Genomic DNA, 15,601 nt, shown 5'->3' on the forward strand with positions numbered 1-15,601 from the left:
ATTCATAAATAAAAAATTAAATAATTTTTATAATTTTAAATAACTTTTTTCAATAAATAAAATTTATAATTGATAAAACTGATTTTTTCTAAAAAATGATGGATCATTTTTGCGTTACTTTCAATAAAAAATAAAAGTTACAATCGAAACACACAATCACAATTGGAAGCCGGAATTGGCCACGAACCACCGACACCGCGCACCAAACCGCCCGCCACAAAAAGGGTAAAAACAATAACTTTTTACTCACCAGCACAAGTTTGTTCATGTTCGGCACGTGGACTTGAACGTGTGCGTGTGACGATGCACATCTGGCTGCATCTTCTTATACCCGGTTCTCCGATCTGGGGAAGATGAACCCCCGCTTTTCCTTCGCATCTTCCTCCGGTACATGAACACACACAACCGCACTTTAGCATTTAAAATAAGTGAAATTAGGGTCACAACCTCCTCGTACGACGACGACGCCGCGACACTGGCGAACAACGGCCCTAATTACTCGACAGGTACGACGATAATGGCCCCAAGAAATTTTACTTGTTCGAGCCTTAGCCAACTACGAACAATAACTTTTTTAAATTATTTCTTAGGAGAACCATTGACAGGGATCAATCATCTGCTTTCCATTTAAACTGCACGATACATGCTTATGCAATAACTAATTCTTAAAAAAGTGCAATAATAACAACAATAAAAGAAATACAAATGGGATTATGCAGTTCATTTTTTATATTTAATTCTTATGTCATTGGAGTAGTGCAAATGTTGTTGGATTTGAAGGAAGGTTTTTATTTCAAAATAACTCATTCTAGACTTTGTTATTTACTTATATACTTATAAACTGAGTTAATAAAACATGATAAATTATAAAATCTTTTAAATAAAATACATAACAGTTTATAGTTAATGAACAAAACACACAATATTAAATCTTGATGTTATGTCAGTATTTTAAAAAATAGAATAAACCTTTAAAAAATCTTTTAAATAAAATAGATTCTACTAAATTTACAATGAATATTCTATATTAAAAAAAAGAAAAAAAGAAAATTGAGATTATACCATTACTACTTGAAAATAAGCAGAGTTACAATAAACAATAAAATAGTCAAGATCCGACAACAACAAAACATCTGTATTATGTAAATAATCCGTGTCGAACATAATATCATTTAGCGCTTTCGTTGCATAATAAACAGCTTAAAGAAAAGCATTGGCGTTGAATAAACCCGATTTTTTCAGAACATCAGAACCGAAAATATTTCCCAATTCGCATTGAATAAAACAAAAGACAAGGGAGAGACAAGTGGGAGTGAGAGTGGATGATTTTCTAATTTATACACATGAATTATCAATCGGACGTTCCGTATTGCACATGCATCAAATCGCATCACTGTAATTAAAGGAGCAACGCGTTAAATTAATGCGTCGACAGATCGAACGTTGCGCAAATCTCTTCTTGCACTCGATCAGATGTGTCTAATTGTAACATAATTGTTGGTTGGGGGCAAATGATTTTGCATTTGCTTCATTCACTGTATCCAGAACAATTTAGTAATGTCTAAAATTTGAAAGAAGGAGACAAGTTGTTGGTCACAATATTAATTGTGGGGTTGAAAGAAGTAGCGAAAATTACTTATGCAATTGTAGACATAATATACGTATAATGGTGACAAGCTGCAGAAGCACAATTACGTAACAATTAGTCGTAGATTTTCAATCTGTCTTTCATTATGTTTATGATATTCACATGAAAACTATTAACGGACTTTTTATGCCCCCATAAATTTTTGTCAATAACATAAAATAATTTTATCAATTAATTCATTGGACATATCAAAAATATTTAATTACACACATTAATAAAAATATCAATTAAAAAAATATAAAATTTAATTATAAATTATAAAAAAATGTTCTTATTGGGCAATTATAATAAAAACCTTCGGATAAAATTAAACGGGAAGTTTCCAAAGGAATCTAACACGTTCACTTTCAGATGATTCATATTCACATAAATTTGTCTACTATATGTATGCACTATTTTTTTAACAATTGTAATCTGAGTTGCCTACCGTCTGAAATTTTATTAGAAACAGTTTTTCACAAAAGTATTAATAATAATAATTAATTATTAACGTCTGATAATGCATTATTTAATACAAATTATTATTATTATTATATTTATTTTTGTCATCATTATCATCATTCATCATCATTATTATCACTATCATCATTATCATTATTATTATCATTATTATCATTATCATCAATCATTATCATCATTATCATCATTATTATCATTATCATCATTATCATCATTATCATCATTATTATCATTATTATCATTGTTATCATTGTTATCATTATTATCATTATTATCATTATTATCATTATTATCATTGTTATCATTATTATCATTATTATCATTATTATCATTATTATCATTGTTATCATTATTATCATTATTATCATTATTATCATTATTATCATTATTATCATTATTATCATTATTATCATTATCATCAATCATTATCATCATTATCATCATTATCATCATTATCATCATTATTATCATTATCATCATTATCATCATTATTATCATTATTATCATTGTTATCATTATTATCATTATTATCATTATTATCATTATTATCATTGTTATCATTATTATCATTATTATCATTATTATCATTATTATCATTATTATCATTATTATCATTATTATCATTATGATTATTATCATTATTATTTTATTTCATTATTCATTCGTACATCTTTATTTTATTTAATATAAAATATATAGTTTTGTTTTTATTTTATAGGAAAAAGCGTGATTAATTTTAGAATAAAAACAAACCGTGAATAAATTGAACAAATTTGAGACGCATGAACGGTTTCTGAAGGCGTAACCCGAAAACCAGGAAGAAGTCGTTCGTCTTTACGATTTCGGTTTCGTTTTCGGAAAGTGAAATTCCTCGACGGTCGGGGTCAATGTCGAACAAGCAGACGAAACGGGTTCAATGTTCTATCTTTTTTCCATTCTTCTTATTCAGTTAGCGGTAATTTTTCAAAAATTTCATTTTAAAAAATGTATGTGAAAAGTGAAAGTTTAAACTAATTCTTGACATTTAATCGAGTGAATTACTAATAGTTTCACGAATTAATGAACGTTTTTTGTATGAGTAAGAAGTGAATTTAAATGTAACCACCACATCTTTATATATATTATAATTAAATGTTTACACAGAATTTTAGAAAATGGTCGCAATGGATGCATATACAATATAAATTAAAGGTCTAATGTAACAGCATATTATGGATTTTTTGAATTGCTTTCTCTTTCTTTGAAAATTATTTAAAATGACATAATTCTTTAAGTGATATACCAAGTCAAAATCAAGTGCATATATTAATTAAATATTTCATGAAATCATTTTTAAGTAAACAGGGCGTGAACCACTGAACGATTCTTTTGCATTTTCTCCGTAATCTAAATATCTGAATACGTTTAGAAACTCACATCGTATAAAAATAAATCAAAGGATTAACAATCGTTAATGTACGAATAAAATGGGATAAAAGTCGCTAATTGTGTGGATGTCACGCTTATTAATAACCACGGGACGATCAGAGACGTTTGCCCATATCTCATCGAGTTTCTAGCCACTCTACTTTCTCCGTTCGAAAATTATTCGAGGTGATATAATAAAATTTCCGATCGGGCCGGGCCCACATTAAACCGTTTTAAAATTGAAGTGTATGAAAAAAATAAGAAACCCGGAATCGTGTCAATGGGTTTGCACTCTCTCTATCTCTCTGATGTATTTTTTTGGTCATCGCCAAAATTAACCATTGTACTACTTTATCATAAAATGAAACGCAACTGGTTATTTATAAAAAAATAAATTTATTTGTCACCGTAATTCTTGCTAGCAAAAAATACTCAATAATAATATTAATAATAAAATTAGACTAAAATAGTAGACTATGTACAAAACAGTTTTCTAGGGGGTCGAATCAACCCAAGTCTTGAAATTTACGTCGATTTCGATTTTCAATATGGACCACCGCTTTTGTGTCCTGGTGGTCCGTAGCTAGTGGACAGACTGGCGCCACCTCCAATGGACGAGCTAGAGATGGAGGAGGAAATGGAAGATGAAATAGAGCCGCCATGAGTTAAGGAGATATCTTCGATAGCAGCAGAACCGTGACCACCGCCAATGAGAGCGCCGCCATCGATTCCACCACCAATGCCTGCACCGCCGCCAACGATTCCACCTCCGATACCTGCACCACCCCCAATGCCTGCACCGCCTCCAAGACCTGCACCACCGCCAACGATGCCGCTTCCAAGACCGCCAGCGGCGAATCCGGCTCCTCCGGCTTCTTTTTGGGTCTTGTATCTGATGAAGTAAACTTCTGGTTTGCTTGGTTGGGTTGGAATTGGAGCTGGGATGTGGATGTCTGGTTGTTCTTCTGGTTTCTTGACCAAAACGTATACCAGAGTCTTCTCTTCGTTTTGTGGCTGCAGAGGAATGACAGGAGCGGTTGGAGTTGGTGGAGATGGAGCCTTGATGAAAATAATTTTGTAGTGTTTCTGAGGAGGAGCAACTTCAATGTGACGGTGTTGATGGAACTCTTCTGGTTCTGGTGGAGGGACGTGTACGTAGATGTGTTTTTGCACAATGGCACCACCGCCTCCGCCTCCCAAACTAAGGCCAGCACCTCCTCCAAAACCTGAACCTCCTGCAAAGCTTGAACCTCCCCCAATTCCTCCGCCCAGTCCTAATCCACCGGAGAAGCCTCCAGTGAAGCCAGATCCGGCTCCGGAGGTTGCCAAAGAAGCGCCAGAGAAGCCAATGCCGTCAGTCAATCCGTGACCGCCTCCCAAACTTAAGGAGCCGCCTCCGATGGAACCGCTGGAGAAGCTAATAGAACTGGAATGACCGTGGCTGTGTCCACCGCCTAGGCTGATACTACCACCCAAACTGCCGCCTCCCGGTGCTCCGTACAAGCCGGACGGAGGTGATGGAGGTGGCGGATAACTGTATCCGGCTTCCGGACGGCCAAAAGCCACCGCAGCTAACGCCGAAATTAGCTGAAAAGTTGCAATCAGTTATTAATAATCATCCAGTTGTACCGATGCACTTGACACAACATAATAAAACAACACTTGACATTGTCCTTATGGCTTGCACAGTTCACCGCTCACACAAGTTCACGAAGCAATGAGCAAGGACGATTGAACTTACCAGGAAAGTCTTCATGTCGCACTCGTATGTTCCGGTATGACCGCGGTCACTAGTGGTCACTCGAACGGATTGGTTTGACGCCGTTTAGACTCGGGGTCCGGCCATTTATACCGGTCGCATCTTCCGCCCCACCGTGTCCAAGGACATCGGACGACACGAAGACGAGAAGGACCACGTGCCCCGCCGGAACGAAAACGAAATTTTGGTAAGGCCGGTTCGAAAAATCGGGTCACGTCCTCTCACCGAAACGCCGCCAAGCGACATTACCTACGCAAACGAGAGCGCGCCCGCCGCAGACCGTCGCTGATGCATCCGTGCTCGGATGCACACATCAGAGGTCTTACTTAAACATTATAATAATGTGAGAAAATTCGCATTATCCTTTCGAGGAATGAACTAAATTAGATTAATTTATACATATATTTATCCTTATCAAATCTTAACCTTTCAAGGATTGTATGTGAGTATAATATGAAAAATTTCTCTTAAATTTGCTTATTTTTTATGCAATAAATTGAAATCGTTTTTATAATACAATCTTTATATTATCCTTTCAGGGACTGAAATATACTAGATGATATGATATGACTGATATTTATACTTACTACTAATCTCTAAATTAACGTTTTGCTGATACAATCATGGTAATTTCCACATTTCCGTTTAATCTTCTCAAGAATTGAATTCAGTGAATATATGTGAAGAAAAAGTGAAGCAATCGTCTTGTCAGTGTAAAAAGAAGCTGTTACTTCTTAAATTCCTTTTAAATTTGTTTCATCACGGTTAATTAAATCCACATACTTTAATAATATAATAAAGTCAATTAAATTTTAAACTTTTTACATTTTTATGAATAAATAAATGAATGAGTCAATTGTATTGTAAATTTATTATTTTCTATTTCCTTCAGCGCTCAAAATGGTTAAGAATTAAATAAATATACTGGTTTAACATTACATTTAAAATAAGACATAGTACTTTATTTTTAATTACCTTATTCACATACAAATTTCAAAATTTCATTTTCATTTTATTTTTTTCTTTCCAAGTTTTTTCAAGGTTAAAATAGTGAATTATATCAAACGATTAAGAAATTGTTGAAGAGTAAAGCAAATTTTCTTTGAATATGTATGTTGTTTATTTAATGAAATAGGATGTTAATAATTAATTTTTAATTAACTTATTCAAAAGCAGTTTAGAAAATTATTAATTATTTAGGAAAATACAATTGTGCAAATGATTGAGTTAAATTGTAACATGGAAATAAAACAACATTGAAAGTCAATTTCTTAAATAAAAAATAATGAATTGTATCAAATGATTAAGTACTCGTAGGAGAGAAAAGCAAATATTTTTAGAAAATTTATGTTTAATTTCCTAATTCAGATGTAATTTGGAAAATTATTACTTTTTTAGGAAAATACAATTGTACATATTTAAATTATAATATAAAAAATTCATTTTATTTCTTCTTTGAAAATAATAGATTATATTAAGAAATCATAGAAGAATACAATAAATTTTCTTCTAAATGTTTTATTTTGTTGGTTTATCATTTAATTAAATCGAATAAGACTATTTAGGATTTGGAAGATTTAATACAAAACTAGAAATAATAAATAACTGTAGTTCTTAAGTTATTAAATTTTATTTCTTTATTTTCAATCAATTTACATTTTAATAATAGGTTAAAGCGAATAATCAGTAATGTAAATGAATAATAAAACACAGATTTCAACGCAGGATTTTTAAATTATCATATTTAAATAAACAAACAGATCTGAGAAATAAGCTAATTTAAATAAAAGAACATTGATTGTCAGTTGCAAGCCAAGCATTGTAATGAAACAATAAAAAGTGGCACGTTTCAATTAAACAAACAATTAAAGCGTTTCGTCATAATCGAAATTGTTCATGAATATGACCAAATTGAATTGTCTAGTAGCAAAACCATAATAAAAACTGTATAAAAATTTTCTAATGGACGAATCGGGAATGCGTAATTCGGACGCGTCCGATAATCGTAATAAGGTGGCGCAGTTGAGAAATTCACTGTTCTTCGGAGAAATTCCATCCTGGTGGATTGACACGCCCCGCAAAACTCTTTTGATTTCGCCGATGAGTCACATGACAAAAACGGTATCGTTCCTTTCATCATTGTCTTTTTAATCACGATAAAATTGCATATTTATCTGACCACATTTCACTTTCCTCCACCGATTTTTTTTAATAAAATTCATTGTTCTTAAAAGCATTTCGCGTTCGTAAAACAGAAGCGCTAAAATTTTATGTAAATATTATGGACGATTCGTTGGAAATTTCTAAACGAAAAAATTTCAAAACACGGCCACTAAAAATAAATGATCCACATTTCTAATCTTAAGAAATTCGATCCTAATAGGTGGAAAAATATTGTGAAACTCTCGAAAGAGTTTCAAGTGAAATGCTATTTTATAATTAAAATAATTTACCACTTTAACACTTATGCTTTTATATTTTAATAATTTATTGATTGTTCATCACAATTTCTCAAAGTTTGTTGTGGGAAATATTTATATGGTATTATACAACAAATACATTAACATTTAATAATAATCGAACAATAAAATTTAATCGAAAACGAAATCGTAAGTTTCTAGAAGCTGAAACGGATCACAAACCGTTATAAGTCATCGACACCGAAATAATATGATATGATAAAAGGCGGTAACAACAAAAAGAATCAAAACAGACTTTTCCCATTGTAAATAAACACCATTGACATTCGTATTGATACAATGTGGAACCTGAATGATCTTTTCAATAGATTGTGAAGTTTATCAACACTTACTGCTTGATTATCGGTTATTAGCTGTTGTCGCTCACCTGAAACAAAAGTAATTTGCATATTAATGTTTGTTTAATGCTATTGATAAATCTGATCGTACGATGAATGGACCAAAAACGGTTCCACTCTCCACATTCGCCATATATTTAAATATATTAAATTGTCAAAATTGGCATACTTTCTCCACTGTATTAATAGGATATATAAATATCAGCGGACGTTCTGAGTTTTTTATTTCTCATCTCAACACGAATCTGATACACAAGCTTACAATTTAAGCAAAATGGATTTATGTATTTAATTTGTTTACTTTTTGTACGCGTCAGGCAACTCAGAATACAATGTGCTACATTTGTTGCCTATTGTCTAATCGTTGTTAGAATAAAAAAAATTCAACTAAACCGTAGACCAATATGTTTATTAATGATTTAAAATTAAGTTAAGCAACAAAAATGTTTTTCCAAAGATTTTAATTGTATTTATTTTCATTCCCAAACACGTTTTAAAATTGAATTAATGTTTATTAAGAATGTTATAACGATTAAAATCCACGTACATTATTAAACAAGAATGCAGCCATAAATCAACACCGTTTCAGTTCGGAGTTACATTGGGCGTTCCACATTTTCATCGACCCGTCTATCATTATTTTATAGGAACAGGTTCCAGATTTGAACAGGGCGTGGGTGAACAAACTTTCTTCGTCCTCGACCGATAGAAAAAAAACAACAAACACCAAAACGGTTTATAGAAAATGAATTCGACAATCGGTGAGCCCGATTCGATAATCGAAATCATTGTTTTATCTTAATGGGTTCACGTTAATCACTTACTTTTTCGTTATTAATTTCTTGTGACAAGAGACTGGACAAACATTACGACACATTTTAAATACACAATCTTTTTTTTCCAATCGCCTTACGAAATTCATTTAAATTTGTTTAATTTATTTGGAAATGAAGGTAAGGGCGATCAGTAGGCAAACAATTCCATAAAAAACACCAATTACCGATAGTTAAACACAGAAATGGCAATGGTATGGTACAGGGCTATTTCAATCGATATGGCGTTATCCCATTTGTCCATATTACTAAAAAAACTTCATCGATTTGTTTTTGGAAACATATTAAAGGACCACATGCTACTTTAAGCGGAGAATAATATGTCAAGAAGGTTGTTTCAACAGAACAACGATCCCAAGTATATTTTCATGTAAGTACATAAAAGGCTGGTTCGAACAAGAAAAAGTGTAAGTTTGACTTCTATTTTACTTTATCATATCTTAATAAAAATAATAAATAATAATTTCTAGTAATTTTTTACTCCCTTATACATGACATAGAACAGTAATTTTATTTAAATCATTCATTGTTTATTAATAATTATAAGGTTTCCAAACTTTTGTCCAGGAGTTTATGTGCATTTCCAGTTCAAATTGGACGGTTAAATTTACTCCGTTTGTACCTTCTAAAACACCTCACCTCACTTTATTGAAGATTTTATACATGTCTTAAGTTGTTAAAACTGTCGAATTATCTTTGGTAAAAATGTATTTCTGGCCAGTATAAAAAACCTAATAGCTAAACATATTTACAGAATCATTTGTCACCGTCAATTTTAAACTTTTGGCGGTCCATAGTTGGTGGGCAAATTTCCACCAGTCAAGCTACCGCCCAAGTACGAATCGTTATTCGCCGTTCCTCGAGCTGCCCCACTATCCACCGCCACATTATCCACGTGCGCCTCCTTTTGCGTCTTGTACTTGATGAAATAAACTTCCGGTTTGCTAGGTTTGGTTGGAGCAACAGTTGGGATCACTACCTCTTGAGGGTCTTCCGGTTTCTTAACCAACACATAAACCAGAGTCTTTTCTTCGTTTTGTGGTTGAACTGGGATAATCGGGGCGGAATAAGTAGGAGGTGATGGTGCCTTGATGAAAATGATTTTGTAGTGTTTCTGAGGGGGACCAATCGGAAGTTGTTGACGTTGACGTTGCTCTTCCGGTTCCTCTGGGGCGACGTGGACGTACACGTGTTTATGGACTTGTGTGGGTAAAGGAGCAGCGGAAGCCACGCTGGCAACAGGCGCAACAGGGCCGATGGAGGCGATTGAATTAGGTACAGGATAACTGTAACCGATCGGGGGTTCGGGTCGCCCCGACACGCACACCGCCGACACCAAAACTAACTGTAAATTTTTAAATAAATTACACATTTTCATGCTTAAATAATTCTAAATATAACAACAAAAAATTGTGGTACTCACAAGGAACGTCTTCATGTTGAACTTATTAAAACTGTTGGTGAGGTTGATTCTGACAATAACAGAAATTCTTAAGGCCTTATATAGTTGAATCCCCACTAACGAATCTAATCATTTAGTCTCTTAAATAAAATTTTAATATTTATGATCAAATGAGGTAATGTAGCCCAAAATACATAATATTTGAGCATTAGGCTTAATGGGATTAGGGATCTACGGAGTGTGACCGGATTGACCGAAACGCTTTCGTAACCGTTTCCAAGAAACGGACCCATGAAGATGTTCTCTTTGGTATTTTAATTGGATGCATCTATTTCGTCCATTCATTAACAAAGATACACTATTCTTAACCTTTTATATTATATTAAATATTTAAGGGAAAAATATATTAATTTTATCGTAGTGTGATGCTCAACTCTCAACAAGAATAATAATCATAAAAGTTTAATACAAAAATGCATACTTTATTAATCAAAAAATAAAAAACATTTTTAAAACACATACAACAATTCTTAATAAGGTCCTTGATTTGTTTCTGGTGGTCCGTATTTAGTAGACAACCCACTTCTAGAAGCACTGTCCACAACAACACTGTCCGATTCTTCCTTGTGCTCCTTTTTCGTCTGGTACTTGATAAAATATACCTCCGGCTTGCTAGGTTGTGTCGGAGCCGCTGTCGGAATCACCAAATCCTCTGGTGCCTCCGGTTTCTTCACCAGCACATAAACCAGAGTCTTTTCTTCGCTTTGTGGTTGAACCGGCACGACCGGGGCGGAATAACTTGGCGGTGATGGAGCTTTGATGAAAATTATTTTGTAGTGTTTCTGAGGCGGTGGAATCGGAAGCTGTTGGCGTTGGTGGTGCTCTTCCGTCTCTTCAGGGGCCACATGCACGTATACATGTCTGAAGACTTGTTGGGGTTGGGTAAAGGTGCGAGACGATGATGTGAAATCGGCTACGGCGTTTGGCCGGTTGTAATGGTACCCTTCGTCAGATTGTTGGGGTTGAGGGTAATAATACGGTGGTTGAGCCACAACGCACGTTACGGCGATTAAATTCAACTGTAATTGGTTTAATTTAGTTGATTTCATATTATTTTACTATACCACTTACCAAAAACACCTTCATGTTTAGTTCTATGGTTTGACTGATTAACGAGACGCTTTGCGTGATTATATACCCGATGCAATTTGTCGTTGATGCACAATAATTTTGCAATATCACAATGTTCTAAAAGATATGCCAATATTTGTACAATTTGGTACCGTCTAATCGATCTTCAAGGATTAGAAACACCAACTCTGGCACATCCCGAAAAGGAATATTAGATTAAGATTAAGATTCGTGTCAAGGTTTCTTGGCGCAAACTTTGTTTATTGATTATATTAACCGAATGAATTTTTGTTTAATTTTGAAATGACAAAATTTTCACTTATACATACATTAACAAGTTCATAGAAAGTAAATAAAATATGCTATAAAAACTCAATCATAATTTAGTTCATTCATTTTGTTGTAATAACTTATACAACGGACATTTAAAAATTACAGATAATGGAATGGAATAAAAAAATTGTTTAGTATTTGCATTATCATAAAACAATTTCACAAATTTTCTAATGGTAATAAATGATAATGCATTATTTAAATTATGACGTTTATTGAAAATATAATTTCTACTTTTCAATTAGCCCTAGAGTTAATTTTATCAGAACGCATTCAAATATTAAAAAAAATAATAATTGTTTTTATTTAAATAAGGAAGTCAATAGGAAAACGTATTGTCGGTTTTTTATCTTTTTTTCTTCATATCTTTAAGATATTTCAAACAAGCGCGTACTTAGTTTTTGTGACAATTTATTTTACTTAGTAATTTATACTAAATATTTAACATGCCTATAGTACAAAGAAGAAATAATCTTAGCCAATTGAGCGACTTTGATAGAGATAGAATAGATAGAATAGTGGACCTGTATGAAGCAGAAATTTCGTTGGATATGATGGGGCTACGCTTAAGGAATTTTTATTAAACCAAAGATATAATCTAAAACTGTGTTTAGATAAGGGCATGTTCAGATTTTGAGAAAATCGCCTTCGAGACTTAATTAATGAATGGCCTCTAAGAGTGTGATTTATTTGTATAATATAAACAACACTTGGAAAGATTTTAGGCCTAGGAACTTTTAAGACCTGATTTTTAGTTGACTTGACTTCGATCATCTTACCAGAAGTGTACAATAAAACGAAAGAAACAATGAGCAATGTAAATACAGTTTAAATTGTAACCAAAACTTATAAATTCATAAGTAATGTTTAGTTTTTGTTATGTATTTTATTATTTTTAATTAATTTCTAAATTAATTTTTTTTAAATAAATTTATTTGTTGAGTCATTGAGTTCTTTTATATTGGTAACTAAAATAATTTAATTTACAAAAAATGTTCATTTTTTCATACCATGAACCATGATGAACCTATAATGAATTCAATATGTTTTGTTTGAATTTATTACTTTATGAATGTATTTTTATACTGCGAAGTATGAAACGAAACGGTCTGGAACGCGAATCGCGATACTGTCGCGATTTGACTACGCTCGTTCGCGACAGCGATTTAGGCAGTCGCCTCGTTCCTCAGTAACTAGTTATTTCGTTGCTAGGAGCGCGACTAAACCGTTCCTCAAAAATACCGCTCCAAAATCGCGGTATTAAAATACCGACACATAGTTATTTACAATACAGAAGTCAGTTTTGTCACCAAATGAAACTCTGAATTCAAGTACTGTGAACAGTTTGGAGTTTCTCATGGTCCAGACAGGCTCTCATATAATTTATATTGTTATGAAGACATAGATAGAAAATGACCATAAAAGAAACATTTTGCTGAATTTGAAGCTCCATTCTAACTTAAAAATACTATTAGAAATAATATTTTTGGATTCCGTTTTACAGACGAGACAAACAACAATGGATAATGTGTAATTTTAATATCATTAAAGCGATATTTTATTTTATATGTATATCTATCTCTATCCTAGTCTAATCTATATATGTATCTAAAACAAATCTTTGTTTTCACCTTAAGTATTAAGTTTTTTGTTTATTTTAATAATATGTATATTCAATATACCAAATTTTTTAATTACTATTTTTATTAAATAAAACCTTGAATCATTGGTCCGTTCCATCGGGGTGCTTCAAATACAGGAAAATTCTCTATATATTGCTAATCATCTTTCTAATAATTATTTTAGTTAATTTTTCGCGATTTCCTGCCGTTTATGATACATAAACATATAATAAAAAATATAATTATTTAATCATAAGTAAAACCAACTAGATAATATAAAAATATGTATTTGTCACCGTACATAAAAAATGATATAAAAAATATTCTTTAAACTACATCTACTATTTACAATAATACAAAAAATATCGAAATAATTCGAAATAATCACACACATTTGGGGTCGTGACGCATCCTTTCTATCGACCAATCAACTTAGTAGCCAGGTGGGCCGTATTTCGTCGACAAACTTCCCGAAGAACTTCCAGACAACAAACCGGAGGTGCTGAAAGAGGAACCACTGCTGTGCGAAACGCCAAGACTGGAACCACCGATGCCAATAGATGCGCCACCTCCTAAACCAGTGCCGCCGGCAACAAGAGCGTCGCTACCGCCGGCAATAGATGCACCTCCGCCAATAGCTGCACCTCCACCAATGGCTGCGCCACTGCCGATAGCAGCTCCACCCTCGCTCTTGGTCTTGTACCTGAATAAAAAGTTTGTTAGTCCACTGATTTACTGATAAGTCCATATTTGATTTACCTGATGAAGTAGACTTCTGGTTTGCTTGGTTGTACTGCAGCTGGAGCAGGAATGGTGATGTCAGCAGGAGATTCGGGTTTCTTGACCAAGACGTAGACGAGGGTCTTCTCTTCTTTTTGGGCGGCTTGTTGGGCGATGATCTGTTGTTGTTGGGCAGAGTAGGATGGAGCCTTAATGAAGATGATTTTGTAATGTTTCTGTCTTGGGGCAGATTGAATTAGGGCCGCCTGCCTCACTTCTTCTGGATCTTCAGGAGCAACGTGTACATAAACGTGTTTGTGAACTTGTACGCCACCGACACTGCCGAATCCGCCGGCCAAATTAAGGCCACCACCAAGACCGGAGGTGACGCCGAGTGATCCTGACGATTGGCTTAAGGAGACACCTCCAAGGTTTCCTCCGATGCTTCCACCGGAAATACCTCCGAGTCCAATGCCACCACCGGAATAACCTCCAGAGGAAATGCCTCCAAAACCAATGCCACCAGTTGCAATACCTCCAGAAGAAATGCCGCCGGAGGAAAAGCCTCCAAGGTTTCCGCCAGCAGAAATAATGCTTCCGCCAGATAAACCACCTCCAAGATTTCCGGCGGTGAATGCGGGTGCTGGAACGGGGTACCTGTATCCAGTTGGTGGTTCAGGTCTGGCGTTTGCCAGGACCAAAGTGGCGGCGATGAACTGAAATACACACGCACTTTTAATCACAAATCCTGAGGGATGGAATAGTACACTGCACTTGTTCACTACACCTCGATACTTACCATAAATGGTCTCATGGTTGTTCTTCGGGATGATTGACGATGTGTTGGTTTTTGCGTGCGTCTTTTATACAACGTGCCCCCACTTTTCGCGGGAGGAAACCGCGTTTATGTAACAATATATTCATATATCAAGATGGGAGACGAAAAAGAGAAAAATCGACGCACGATAAAGGAAGGAACATCGCTTTCTTCTTCGCCCAAACCGGCGGGTACTGTATGCAAATTCGGCACACTTTATGGACGTGTCATCTTCGTCTCGCACACGCAATGTCAACAAACGTTTTTGTGTGTCTTAGACAAAGACGTAAAATTTTTGTGTACGCAACGCAAAGTTTAAGGAGAAAATCGAATTATACATATTTGCTTAGGCTCGATTTGTGTCGTTTACCTTGCGTGAAATTTTATCGTTCCCCCTTTTCATCTCATCTATCATAATCATAATTTCGGCTCAACCTACGCACACACTTGCCGGTTCATTGCGTCGCCATCCATCCCAGACATACTCGAATCGTCAACCTCGAAACAATACAATACTACAAGGTAAGTAATCATTTTATTTCAATGCGCTAATAGGGAATCGTTGTACCTGTTCGGTAAATTTCTACTTTTCTACGGTTCAAAATGTTAATTTTGATCGTTAAATTATCCAAAGTGTGGTGTATTTAAATGA

The 15,601-nt window shown here is 34.1% G+C and overlaps 4 protein-coding genes across 4 annotated transcripts in view; all 4 read right to left on the reverse strand.

The window, feature by feature from the left end:
- LOC109595215 (uncharacterized) overlaps positions 1–268 on the reverse strand; it is a 2,285-nt gene extending 2,017 nt beyond the window's left edge. Inside the window, exon 1 of the mRNA XM_049962491.1 lies at positions 251–268. Coding sequence (XP_049818448.1) covers positions 251–268 — 18 coding nt within the window. The remainder of the gene's footprint in view (positions 1–250) is intronic.
- The window catches only part of LOC109595239 (protein gone early), a 53,312-nt gene that overhangs the window by 10,214 nt on the left and 27,497 nt on the right, over positions 1–15,601 (reverse strand). The gene's annotated exons all lie outside the window — the stretch shown is intronic.
- LOC109603774 (uncharacterized) lies at positions 3,897–5,353 on the reverse strand. Its single transcript, XM_020020270.2, has 2 exons — positions 5,256–5,353; positions 3,897–5,101 (listed from the first exon to the last, which is right to left on the reverse strand). Exons 1-2 carry the CDS (start codon positions 5,268–5,270, stop codon positions 4,058–4,060), a joined length of 1,059 nt encoding a protein of 352 aa, XP_019875829.1. The 5' UTR covers positions 5,271–5,353; the 3' UTR covers positions 3,897–4,057.
- On the reverse strand, positions 9,487–10,362 carry LOC109603760 (titin). The gene is made up of 2 exons (XM_049963401.1): positions 10,348–10,362; positions 9,487–10,269 (listed from the first exon to the last, which is right to left on the reverse strand). The coding sequence occupies exons 1-2, from the start codon at positions 10,360–10,362 to the stop codon at positions 9,700–9,702; spliced, it is 585 nt and encodes a 194-aa protein (XP_049819358.1). The 3' UTR covers positions 9,487–9,699.

Source organism: Aethina tumida, chromosome 2, assembly GCF_024364675.1.
Source record: "Aethina tumida isolate Nest 87 chromosome 2, icAetTumi1.1, whole genome shotgun sequence".
NCBI lineage: Eukaryota > Metazoa > Arthropoda > Insecta > Coleoptera > Nitidulidae > Aethina > Aethina tumida.